General features: G+C 34.1%; 2 protein-coding genes across 13 annotated transcripts in view; one reads left to right on the top strand and one right to left on the bottom strand.

Annotated features, from left to right (window-relative positions):
• The window catches only part of LOC105327694 (uncharacterized), a 137,310-nt gene that overhangs the window by 45,474 nt on the left and 77,884 nt on the right, over window positions 1-13,952 (bottom strand). For 2 of the 12 annotated variants that reach the window (XM_066083150.1, XM_066083148.1), the window contains exons 2-3: window positions 10,735-10,818; window positions 153-220 (exon numbers count right to left, since the gene is read on the bottom strand). The gene's annotated coding sequence lies outside the window, so the exon portion shown is untranslated. The other 10 variants (XM_066083139.1, XM_066083138.1, XM_066083142.1 and 7 more) reach the window with 10 other exon arrangements.
• Window positions 276-5,473, top strand: LOC117687977 (uncharacterized). Its single transcript, XM_066083152.1, has 10 exons — window positions 276-647; window positions 757-966; window positions 1,095-1,266; window positions 1,430-1,509; window positions 1,685-1,893; window positions 1,988-2,258; window positions 2,388-2,610; window positions 3,395-3,569; window positions 3,690-3,818; window positions 3,913-5,473. The coding sequence occupies exons 1-8, from the start codon at window positions 401-403 to the stop codon at window positions 3,435-3,437; spliced, it is 1,455 nt and encodes a 484-aa protein (XP_065939224.1). The 5' UTR covers window positions 276-400; the 3' UTR covers window positions 3,438-3,569; window positions 3,690-3,818; window positions 3,913-5,473.

The following is a 13,952-nucleotide window of genomic DNA, read 5'->3' as shown; positions in this document are numbered from 1 at the left end:
GGGCATTTTTGTAGGTTAGGTCGGGTTACCCTAAACACACAACTTATTTTTTTTAGGCCTAATGACTATTCCTTCGGAACGGGGCAATAATAATGATTGATTCTCTGTATAAATTATTAAATAATGTTTCATAATTGAATAAATTTACAAACTATACCACAACTAGTTGTTGGTTTTTTATTAATGGACCAAATGTTACTACCTTGAATGAGGATAAAACCTAAAAAAATGAACACATCATATTAAAGTAGTCCGAGTATCGCGCTACGTCACACCGACATGTAAAATTAGAGCCGCAACAAACCACACTTTTGTTTTCCGAGATGTGAATTTTTTACGGTTTTGGTTCGACTTTTACTCAGCGTTTTTTATATCCGGTAGTTAGCTGTCGTAACAACAAATGGCGAAGTTTAAGGGGAAATTTTGTAAAAAGGGAAGGGACAAAATAAATGAGGCTTTGGAAAGGGGAAGGGAATCACGATGGAGACAAGAAACCGCCTCAGCTGCTAACGTTGTACCAATTATTAGCTACGATCACGAGTATGCTGCATGTGACATCCCCGATCCAAGTCAGCAAATTGAAATTCCTCTTGATGAAAACTTGAAAGAGGGGGAATGGCGTGTAGGACGAAGAGTTGTAGAACTAGGTAATAACAACAAACCAAAACAGACAATATTTGTGTGGACCATACACCGTAATTTTAGTTTATATGCTATGGAATATTATATCTAATTTGTTGTTAAAAATTAACTTAGGAATCTTGGCAGACGGATTAAAGTCTTGCCAGCTATGCAGTCAGCCCCTCCATCTGAACGATTGCACTGGTGAAAAAAAATTTGGATTAGGACATATGTTGCTGATAAGATGTAACTATTGTCAACTTGTTAATGAGATCCCGACAGGTAGCCGGCATAAAACTATTGCTGGTGGTATTGCTTGGGATGTTAACACAAAGTTGGCAGCAGGTAAGGATAACTTAAAAACTTGGAATGAGACTTTATTTTGATAACAAATAAATAAATCTTAGGGATACATCGGTAAACAAAAGAAAATTGTATTTGATTTTCACAAGAAAATATTATAATGATTGTAGGCATGATAGATGCTGGTCTTGGAGAGATGCATGTGAATAGTTTATTGTCTGCTATAAATATTCCAACTATACCACCCAAGAGCATTAAGTGCAGAGAAAGAGAAATTGTACCTCATCTAGCAGACATGGCAGAGGAGACCTGCAGGAAAAATTTGGAGGAAGAAGTTAGATTGTATGTATATTATTGAGTTAACTTTTTAAGATTTGTTTGATTAAAATATTAGTACTATTTAAAAATCACTGACTGCTGTTATTTAATTTTTCCCTCTATATGCTACCACAGAAACCACATATTTAATATATAACCAGAAAATTTGTATTTGTTACTTTATTAGAAGTGATGGAAATTTAACAGCAAGTTTCGACGGAGCGTGGCAAAAAAGAGGCACAGGCCGTGCTTACAACAGTTTGACAGGTTGAGTACAAATTTTGATTTAGTTATTGTCCCGGTGACAAATGAAAATTTGATTTTTAGAATGGGTTACCTAGTATTGGATGTTTTTTACATCCAATGTTTAATCTATTTGATAATGCAGTGAACCACAGAGGTTTTCTCTTGCATAAGACAGTTTTGGTTAATATTATTATAGGACATGCAACTTTGATTGGAGAGTCCACAAAAAAATGTCTAGGGTTTTCCGTGATGAGTAAACGCTGTAGGATTTGTACAAATGCTAAGAAGAAGGGAGCCCCCCCAAGAAAACATGCATGCTCATGCAACTGGACTGCCTCTGCAAAGTCCATGGAGCCAGCCATGGCCTGTGAAATGCTTCAAGACATAATGAATACAGGAAAGCAGGTATTTCTGAAATGAAGAAAACAGTATCACTTTTTGATGTGTATATGATAATGTAAAATGTGGTTTTATTTTTAAAAAAAATGATGAATTGAAGGTCAACACTTTGGTCATGGACAATGATTCTACCACGATTGCGAGGGTCAAAGCCACTGTGGATCCTAACATCAGAAAGAAGTGCGATAGTAATCATACTCGCAAAGGTTTCACAGGCAAGCTAGTGGATATGAGTAACACCTTCAAAGCATTGAAAAATGTTAAAGTTCGGGGTCATGTGGAGAGATGCTTTATGTATTGTGTCAAACAAAATCAAGGAAAATCAACAGAGCTTGAAGAAGATCTGCAAAAGATTGTTCCTCATCTGTATGGTATGTATATATATGCATAAACAGATCTATGCTAAGTTTTGAAACATTACATATAAATACATTTTTAGTACATGTATTAAAGTTCATCTTGTTTAGATCTTGACTACAATTTATCAAATTTGATTTCAGGTGAACATGACAAATGTGGGGTATGGTGCAGGAGTGAAAAATCAGGCTACAAGCCAAGGAATTTGCCATATGGTAAGCCTCTGACAGATCAGCCGTTACGTGTTGCCTTGGAAGATCTTTTTAAAGTATATGTTGGAAAAGTCGAGGAATTGGCCACTTTAGGATCCACGCAAACTAATGAAAATTTTAACCATATGGTAGCAAGCAAAGCACCAAAAAGAATGTAAGTTTACTGAAAAAGAATCACAAGTTCAAGTATTCTAGTAAATAATATTTCATACTACATGCTTTAAGTACATGTACCGGTATTTGAGATCCACACAATTATGATGACAGGTTTTATGGCGGATCTGAGAGTCTAAAAACAAGAGTTTCTGCCACTGTATGCCAAAAGAATGAGGGTTACAAATATATCACAGAGGTAGAACTGTTAATTGCAGATGCAGTTTAGATTGACAGATTGTTTTAATAACTTTTTTTTTTTTTTTAGAATTACCAGTTGTTTGTTTTATTGTTGTTAATTTTGATTTCATAAATATTCGATGGCCAGATTGTAATACATGTATGAATCTGAACACATACATGTACACTTACATGTTTATATACCGGTATATCTCGTTACCTAGTGCTACCCAAAATTCCAGCTTATAATATTTATGAATGTATTTTGTTCCATGAAAATGTATATTTGCAAACTGGTCATATTGCATAATTTTTCACTTTATTTTTCAGTTGTTCATATATTTGAAATCATAATATTTGTTATTAAATTATTACTAACATATCAAATAATTTCAGAGAGCCTTTTTTTTTAAATCCAGCATTCCATGTAATTTTAAATGAATTTTTGATTTTTACGTTTAATGCATGTATATCGCTAGAAATAATACATGTTCATGACATTTTAACATGTAATGAATAGTTATCCTTAATAAATTTGAACTACGTGTTAATTTCTATGTAATTGAAGTAATTAATAAATAAGTGTCTTTCTGTCTTTTAATTAGCTCAACAAGAGGTGTCAGATGTCTCCCGGAAGATTTACGGTAAAATACACCACAAAACTGGCAAATTCATTAAAAAGGAAGCGATTACTTCAAGCCCAACGCAGTGCCAAACGAAGACGTCTAGAACTGAAGAGTGAAAGGTTATCAAAAGATGCTACTCACTCAGTGCTTGAGGGTAAATAAAATACATGTACCGGTACATGTACTTATTTCACACTGTATGTAATTGCAATTTTTGTAAAGCTAGAGCATTTCATATTATGATTGCATAAAAGTTGTTCCAAATTTTTTTTAGGTGAAACCTACAGCACCAATATTGGATTTGATGAATGTACTGACATAGAGGACATCACCATTCCGTCAAAAGAGTTCTCCGTAGACAGCAGTTCCTTGATAGTTTTTGACCTAGAAACTACAGGATTAGGTTAGTTTGTAGTAACCTTTGTTATGTATGCGTAATTGATATTTGATTACAAATTATTTGGAAGGATAAGTGAACTTTTTACATTATATTGCAGCAAGAACATCAGACATCCTCCAAATCGCTTGTGTGTGTGGGGATAGAGAGTTTAGCGTCTATACAAGACCAACCTGTACTATCAGTATTGGTGCCTCAGCTGCCACAGGATTAACATATTATGGAGGAGTTCTAAAGCTGAAGGGAGAAGCTGTTGATTCGTTAACAATTTTGGAAGGACTTGAACAGTTTATTGCATTTGTTTCGAGTTTTCCAAAAGCAGTTTTGATTGGACATAATATCATAAGTTTTGACATCCCTGTGCTTATGCATAATCTTTTCAAGCACAACCTACTTGAGAAATTTCAAGACGTTATTTTTGGATTTGTTGATACTCTCAAGTTGTCCAAAAGGATTTATCCAAAAGCAGAAATGGGTAATTACAGGCAAGAAAACCTTGTCCAGAAACTTCTGGGAGAAACATACAATGCGCACAATGCAGCTTCAGACGTAGAAGTTCTCCAAAGACTTTTTCACGAAAAACTTAAAGTTAACTGTAATGGTGAAGATCTTGTTAGACCGTCTTATTACAGCTGCAAGTCATCGTTAGAACCTCTTGTTAAGATGAAAGTTATTTCTGCAGCAACTATGAGTAAGCTAGTGGGACTTTCCTTGAATTTAGCCAAGCTTAAAATTATTCACAAGCGTGACCCCAACAATGGCATAAGAAATGTTTTCAGTGACCCAATTGCTAATTCAAGAAGATGCAAGGTGTCAAAATCAAAAGCAGTTATTGAGAAAGTTGTGCAATATCTTTCAAACATCTGAAATGCTTTTAGGCATTTTGTACACTGAAGCTTATTAGAAATTTTGTTTTACACATGTTTTTGTCAAGGTGTCAATCAAATACAAGAATGTAAAATTTTTAAAGTGAACTGTGCAATTTTTTATCGCTTCTAGATATTATGGTTGAATCAAAAGCTTTTCTGCAGCTTGTATGAAGGCAGTTCATTGTAAGTGGTATTGAATTAAGATCATGTAAATTTTTGTGACTAAACATGCACTCATTTGCTTTGACCTGTTGGTATAAAATGCATATGGTAATGAGAAAATATTCATTTAATTTTCTTGTGGTATTTACCATGTTCCATTTGCATGATGAATTATTAAGGCATTGTATTTCATTATGTACAACATGTAATTTATATTGTATTATATGTGTTGCACAATCGCTAAAATAACATACCCTGAAAAGTCATTAAAATATTGTTAATTGAGAAATTGCAAAGTTTTATTTCATTCTATCTATTTTTAAACTTAAATTAATTGTGAAAACTTGTAAACATTTTAAATAAACTCAGATTTCATGTACATTGGAAGAAATGATATTTCATGATTTTTGGAAGAAAAAAAATTTGGGGGGTATACTTGTTATATAGTCTATAACACAAAAAGTAACATGTCAACATATATTTTTATTAAGAAAATTTCTTTTCTAAGATGCTAATCTGTGAAATAAAATCAATTAATTTCACTTTGAGTCCATAAAACTTGAAATATAACCCGAATTTATCTCTGCAATGTAAAATTTTGCAATTTATTTTGACAAATTTTGCCTCATATATGACACGTTAGAAGAAAATTTATTAACATTTTTCCAAAAAATGATTATATATGATTAAATGAAATGTATATGTTCCATTCTGCATATGAGACTTCATTTGTTATGGAATAAATAATAATTCACAAGAGGAAATTGAGAATATATATTTTTTCAAGAATGTCAAAACATGGGTGCAATGGATGACATCCAATAACAAAAAAATAAGCATGTGGACCTATCTTTTTTTTTTCATTTATCAGTTTCTAGGATGCATGACTATCATTTAAAACCAAGTTTACAAAGTTTGAGCCCATTTAGTGCCGAGTATAGGACTACCTTAAAATAAATATTCATGCATCACTTGATACGTGTTTAAATTAGTGTTCATTACATGTAAACTTTTACCGTGTAGTTTTCAAGAAGAAGATAAAACTGCTGATGGATCACACATGTACAGCAATACCCTAAGTAACAGGAGGTCAACAGGCCTTAACGGTCACCTGAGTTCCATAGCCCATACACACACCTTTTGAGGATTATCATATATGCATTTGATTAAGCTTCATTATGGAGTAAAATGTTTTTAAAATCTTAAATATGGTAATGACCACCACCTTCCTACCTGAAATCTTACACAAGGACATTGATAGGAAATAACTGTTCTATATTTGTTAACTTTCAAGATAGCTTTTTATAATTTACATTTATACATGTTTTCATCGATAAAAAAAAAGATGGCTGGTATACATGTTCATTAAAAACAACACCCCCCCCCTTTCAACGATACCATCTGGCATTTACTGTAGAAGTACTTTTGTCCGCGTGGTATTAATTTACGCTATGAACACGGGCACAAATTTTCCGCGGAATTTTATCCCAGTGTACTTAAAGTGCATTTTGGAATAACATTTTGAAATTGCATTACATGAATAAGGATAATCGGAAGTTACTACATTATATAACACTTGCATATACGTGTACCCAATGTATGTCGTTTTTATCTATGCAAACAAATTTGTATTGAGAATTCACATAATAAATAATTTATTCTCCTAAAGATTTGAATTTTCTGTAAATTTACTTGCATGAAATTTAAACTCCTCACAGCTTGAGATAACGACAAATAGCCCCAAGCGGGTCTGTCTTTCAATGACCCAATTAACTACACGCTAAGACCCGTGTTTTTAGTGCAATTTTTAGATCCCTTTGTGCTCTGACTTTCAATTGATAAAACTGATCAACTCATAATTTAAACGACATGTGAACCCATAAATTGACAGTTAATAAAGACCGGTGCACAACCGATAATTACTGTTCACTGTGAACAGTTCTTAAAATTTAAGTCCAAAGTTGGACAAATTCTAGGTAATGAAAATCGCTCAGAACTAAATTTAATAATTATTCAAATGATTTTTTTTTCATTCAAAGAATCCGCGTAAATTTTTACCCGCGGATTGAAATGATATTGTGATTCCGCGGAATTATGACCCCGTGGAAAAAAATACGTCTTCAGTATTCAAAAATGATTGTACACATACCATACTTCAGTATTTTTGGCCAGCCAATTTTTACTTTAATATCAACAAGTCTACTGTTAATTTTTAAAACTTCAAATACTGTTTTAGTTGTTTTGTTTTAAATAAATAAAAGACATATTTAACTCTTTTAAGGTCTTTCCACCTTTCAGGTGAAATACCTTTTGTATTTCTTATGTTTTTATTATTTTTTTTCTTTTCTTTTTTCCAGGGACAGCTTTTTTATTTCTAGAGAAATTGAAACAATTTTGTCTTTGTGATATTGACCATTAAAAGTTATGGTTCCAAATGACCCTTTGCTTGATAACTCCCAGAACTTATGAAGTTATTGCCCTTGTGTACTAAAAGCGTGTTATCGCACTCCTCTGAAACCAAATGTGATGGAGACTTGAACTTTACCAATGTCTTACGTACACTAATAGGGTCCTTCATTCTATTCATACCTAAAGAATATGAGTCCCCCTTCTAGTAGTTATTGCCCCTAAATGTATTTGAATTTCTATAAAATCACTTTCAACTTGTTTATTATTTGTCATACAGACTTCGTACCACTTGGGATGGAAGCGTCTACTTTGGCTGAACAAAATGACAAAGGTCAAAGGTCAAGGTCATTTGAAAACATGTTATTTTATGAGTTTTTAGATCTCTTTTGTTTAGGATGGTACAGAAAAACTTTTCAGGGATATTGTAGGACTTCTTAAGATATTTCAAAATATAACCCTTCTGCCCCTACCTTGAAACAATTGTAGAGTTATTGTCCCTATTGTACAAAAAGCTTGTTATTGCTATTTCTCATAAATTGTTAGAGATAGAGACTTGAAATTTTTACTAATGTATTCAGTACTCTTAAATAGGGTTCTTCAGTTTATCAAACCGAAAGGGCTTCTACCCCTTTTAGCAGTTATTGCCCCTGAAAGTTTCTAAAGTTTGTTAAAATCACTTACAACTTTTGAACCTTACATCGTAGGGTTATCCAACCTCTTTAAACTAAATGTTGACCTTTACCAGTCAATGTAACATAAAGGTCAAAAGTCAAGGTCAAACCCCCCAAAAATCCCATATTTAAGTTTTTGTTGTTTTTTTTTATAAAGTTACGCAGAGAAAATGTTTTATAAATTATATTGCAACAAAACATAAAAAATAATGAGGTGGAAAAACCTCTAATTGTTCGATAACAATTAGTCTACTAGTTATATTTTAACTTCTTAATTACATCATTTTACAATGATATATTATTAAATATGAACAGGCAAGGGAGGATAACTCCATTCATTGTAACAACCCCCCACCCTCTTACCCAAGCTCTTGCCAAAGGCTTTCATGATATCTTTGATTTTGATAGACAGCTTTATTCATTCTCTTTTCTAAATATGTACACAATTCTTTCATTAAAATTCAAGAGCTGAATAAAATAATTAAAATTTTTAACATAATATACAGTCCACTGACACCCATTATACGGTTTAATTTAACTAACACTATAAGACTATTATGGCCCCACCCTTGAGTCAAAACCCCTTCCCAAGTGGACATGAAATTTACAATTTTGGTAGAGAACTTCCTGGCCTACATAATTATGAATTCAGTTTTTCTTACAGATGTGTGGCAGAAGAGAAGAAGATTTTTGAAGATTTTTCGAAAATAAAGTAGATTTCCAAAAAAAGAACACAATTCAATATTGCCAAGTGTCAATTTACCATGTACCAGTACTTAGTTTTCAAGATGAAGTTAAAATTCTTAATGGATGACAACCAGCAATTAACCTTAATAATAATACATAATATATGGGCATATTTGACACCCCCCCCCCACCTCAACTTCTGCCCCATGACCTGGGGACCACGAGCCTCACTATTTAATATCAGGACATTGTGAACATAATACCAATGCATGACTTTATCTGTGATAGTACAGAAGTAAATACCAAGTCAATACAATTTCAATCTGTGGCCACATTGGCCCCGCCCTAGGGCCTGAACCCTGACCCAGGAACCACGAATTTCACAATTTGTGTAAAGGCATTCATGGACATTATTACCATGTAATTAGTTTTTCTCAAATATGTATTGGGGTAGAGAAGATTTTTAGTACCGTGGTAATATATTTTTACTATATGTGGACATATTGGTCCCCCCTAAGACCTGAACCCCTACTCAGGGGTCATGAACACAACTTCAGTAGAGTGCTTCATAACCATGCATTTCGTTTTTCTCATATGTATATGGAAGTAGAGAAGAGGATTTTCTAAGATTAAATAGATTTTTACTGTATGGCAATATTAGCCCCACCCTAGGGTATGAACCCCTGACCCAGGGGCCATGAATTTTAAAAGTTTGGTAGAGGGCTTCATGGACATCACTACGGTGAATTTATTTTTTCCCCAACATTTGTGGAAGCAGAGAAGTAGATGTTTGATATTTAAGCTTTTTTGTATATTTAGCCAATATATGGCACCCCAGGGGTGGTAGAGCCATGAGTTTCACATTAACAATTTTGATTTCTCTTACCATAGAGATGCTTCACACCGAAAATAGTAACAATTGGCATTGTAGTTTTTAAAACGGAAGTTAAAAATCTAAAGTTATTATTAATGCAAGACACACACCGAACAACGACGGACGAAGACTAATTGCAATAACGGTAGGTCACCTGAGTGACTCAGGTGACCTACAAATACATGTTCAATGTATGGCCATATTTATCACCCCTGCCTCCTTTCAACTTATGCCAAGGCAACACAAAAAAGGAAATTCATCAAAAATGGAATTACAAATACGGTTGGGTTTAAACATTATTATTAAAACATGTTTGACAAACATGTATATTCAATTAGGAAAAGTATTTAAAATGAAATCAATGGTAATTGTTTATAAATGTTTTTACGAATAATTTAAATGAGCAAGTTTTACAAAATCATGTTTCATAATGAAAATGTTTCATCATACATGAAATTATAAGTCATTGTTATCCATTTAACAACAGTAAAGATATGAATATGATGACATTGAAATTGTGACCAAACATGCTGCATTTCAAAAACTATTCTCTCTTCTCTCTCTCTTGCTCTCTCTCTCCTCTCTCTCTCTCTCTCTCTCTCTCTCTCTCTCTCTCTCTCTCTCTCTCTCTCTCTCTCTCTCTCTCTCTCTCTCTCTCTCTCTCTCTCTCTCTCTCTCTCTGACAAGAAGCATTACCTAATATTATTCATTTAATTTAAATTCTAGATTTAACAAAATATTTGCATGATCAAGGGATCAAATTACATTTATAGTCTGTCCCAAGATATTTATGCAGCACATTTGGACGATTTAAAAAAAAATACACATACCTGTGAAAGAAGTGCACTTGTAATAGTTGAAAGGGATAATTTCCAAGATAATTTCATTGACACATTATCAACTGTCACTCAGAAAAATTCACAGGAACGAAAACAGATTCCTTACGGAGATTTATAATGGGGAATGTTTAAATCTTTACTCCATTTGGAACACACTCGGAATCGCGCAATTTTTCAACGTTATCATCTGGGCTTGCTGCAATACAAAATCTCTGTAGACATCACATTTTGTAGCATTGTATTGAAACCTGATACGCTAACAGGGGAGTTTCGACTGAGAAATCTTGGAAATTTTTTTATACTTTTGAACAAACATCGTTTGAACTCTGAAGTATTTATAAATATCAAGCAATAAAGCAAAATGTGAATCCAAGATATATTGGGACAGACTATAGTGCTGAATTCATTTACCTACTTTACTTTATATATGTTCTGTTTTTATCACTAATTGTAGATGGCTGTCATGTGTTCACTTCCACTGGCCAAAATCTGTGCCTGAATTAAAAAGAAATATTTTAAGGTATGGTGAACCACGACCCCTGTAACTCTAGTCAAGAGCTCTACCATATGCACTCAGCTACCCAGGCCAATATCCTCAGTTCATATAGCCTCAACTACTACACTCCTCCCTTCTTAAGTGATCTTTGCCCTCGAAGCTAGATCACTCCAGGTCATTCCCCCGACAGGAGTAAACCTGTAAATGTAATAGAAAAGGAGGAATATTAAAAACATATGGCTGGACCGGAAATCGAACCCAGGACTCCAACCTGGGACCCCTGTAACTCTAGTCAGGAGCTCTACCACTGAGCTATACCCAGGCCGATATCCTCAGTTCATATAGCCCCAACTACTATACTCATGTATGTACTCTTGCATGAATGTTCAATTAAACTGACACACCGTTGTTATTTATTCATTGCGCCTCTCCAGAAATCAAAGTTTTATTTGAAATTCTCATACCTGATTAAAAATATTGACTACCCTCCTCAAACATCACGAAAAGTTTATCTACATAAACAATTTATATAACACTTGTGTGCTCTCTATCACTCTGTGTATACAGCTCTCTCTCTCTCTCTCTCTCTCTCTCCCTCTCTCTCTCTCTCTCACCTGTATTGTTGGATAAATGTGTGGTGGTCAGGGTTATGGACCATGCCTATCATATCGCCTCAGTGGTAAATTGTCTGACTATGCACGGGTCCCGGGTTTAATTCATATACAACATCACGATAATTAATTTTTCATTGATATAAATTTGTTTCAATACCGGATGTTGCACATCTTCGCTAACCAAGTGTCCGATTCGTTTTTCTCATGGAGATGAGACAAACGAATTTGCATTAGTTTTTGGTTTTTTAAAATACCTCTCAAGTACAGAGTAAAAATTTTAGAAACTTCCTGGTCACTGGTATCATACGGAAGTCCTAACATTAACCTATACCTACATGTAATTACAAGTTGTTCGAGGGGAAAATAAATTACAAAGCAGATCACATCGTACAATGTAAACATAATTTAAGCAAACTTACATATTTCTTTTCTCAAACAGTCACAATTTAAACTTAATCAATAAAATCGTCCTTGCTCTTTCCTACATGTAAAAAGTCGTCTGTTCATTACACGGCCAAATGCATTCTCTCACCAGAGGTCGTGCTACAGCGAAGCAGCACGACCTCTGGTGAGAGAATGAATTGCAGACGTTTAGGCCCCATGATGTTTAGGCCCCAAGACGGTTAGGCACCTGTTGCTTATAATAATAACTGATAGTTGAAAGAACATGGCTTTTAAGCACTTTTGTAAGAATATTACCAGAAGTTGTTGCAGCTAGTGGCAATATTCTAGGTGCATGTTAATATAATTTTTTACAGAAATAACTCTAATAGTATTGCCAGAATGTTGCCAGAAGTTATTGCCACTAGCGGCAACACTCCAGCAGTATTGCCACAATGTTACCAGAAGTTGTTGCAGCTAGCGGCAACATTTCATTATAGTCTGTCCCAAGATATTTTTGCCGCTTATTTTCTTAAATTATTCAATGTTCAAAAATACCTCTTGGTTCAGACGATGTTCATTCAATAGTGTGAAAAAATCCCAAGATTTCCCCTTTGAAACGCCCCCTCTAGCTTGTCGGGTATCAGTACACGGCTAAAAATAAAAAAAGTCTACGAGGTTTTTCCATTGCCAAGGAGATGAAGACGCCCGGGTGATAACGTTGAAAAATTGCGCGAGGTGTCCCGAGTACTTCCGAATGGAGAAAAAATGTCAACTTTCCCCATTATAAATCTCCGTAGGAAATCTGTTTTCGTTCCTAGAATTTTTACGAGGGAAAAAAGATAATGTGTGAATGAAGTTATCTTGGTAATTTTCCCTTTCATCGATTTTAATTGCACTTCAGTCACAGGAATGTGTATTTTTATTAAAAATCGTTCAAAAATGCAGCATAAATATCTTGGGACATAGTATAGTATTAAAATCTGGTTTCTGGTAACAAAAATGTGTTGCTGTAATATTGCCGCAATATTGCTGCATTGTTGCAGCAATAATTTTACTTTGGTAAGGGCCGTCTCTTCATGGTTTACTTCCAAAGTGAGGTGTGAAACCCTCATTTCTTTTCATTATCTTCTCCTAATTAGCACCTATCTAGAGGGGGAGCAGGATACGGTGGGGGTGTTGTTTTAACAATTTAATTCATGTCATACACAAAGTAAATGAATGTCTTTACCGTTTCTTTGATCTGCAATTAGAAAATTAAATATAGAAAATAATATGATGTGACAAAATAATATGATATTTAAAAAATTTAAATATTATACTTCTTTATAATTTTTAAAGTAAATGAAGTTTTAAATAATAAAATGTAAATTATAATTAACTTAGACAAATGTATGCTGTTGCCTAAACCATTATTCATTTAAAAAATAAAATGAAAATTATAATTGACTTAGAAAAATGTAGGCTGGTGCCTAAACATCTTGGGGCCTAAACATGTTGGGGTCTAAGCGTCTTATCAATGAAGGGCCTAAACATCTTGGGGCCTAAAAGTCTTGCTACCGAGAGAATGGACTAAATGATGAGCGAGTTCGATCACAAACCAGGGTCGCTTTAGTCCGACTAAAATGAGATCGAACTCACTTTAGTCCGACTAAAATGAAACCGTGGTCCAACCAACGGAGGGTCTCTGGTCAGGTAGTTTAAAGATGGCGCCGGAAAGCCAAACCTCCAAAAATTGCTTTTTTTAATCAGCACAACATGCAATGTGTTAAATTTTAGCGCGCACACTTATGATGTAATGTGTTTACAAGGTATTGTCCGTCCTTTTCATGAACAGTAAACTTATGAGTAGCAATTAACATCTTTCTCATTTTTTTTAACCAGACATCGACCAATGTGCGTTCGAACACAGACATGCGCACCATACGTTTTCCTTACTACCGTGGTTTAACTCTAGTTAATGATCGAACTCGCCCGATGTTTGGACGTTTCGGCATCCAATAATTTCGACCCCAATTAGTTTCGGTCCCAGATAATGAATATAATAAATAATTAAATATTGATAACTATTCAAATATTCCGTTTTAATGCTATAATTAGCTATAACTACAATTTAGCGAGTTAATATTACGTAACTA

This window comes from Magallana gigas, chromosome 4 (assembly GCF_963853765.1).
Source record: "Magallana gigas chromosome 4, xbMagGiga1.1, whole genome shotgun sequence".
Lineage (NCBI taxonomy): Eukaryota > Metazoa > Mollusca > Bivalvia > Ostreida > Ostreidae > Magallana > Magallana gigas.
Note: the sequence above shows the minus strand (reverse complement) of the source record. Positions and strands in the feature narration are given on the sequence as shown.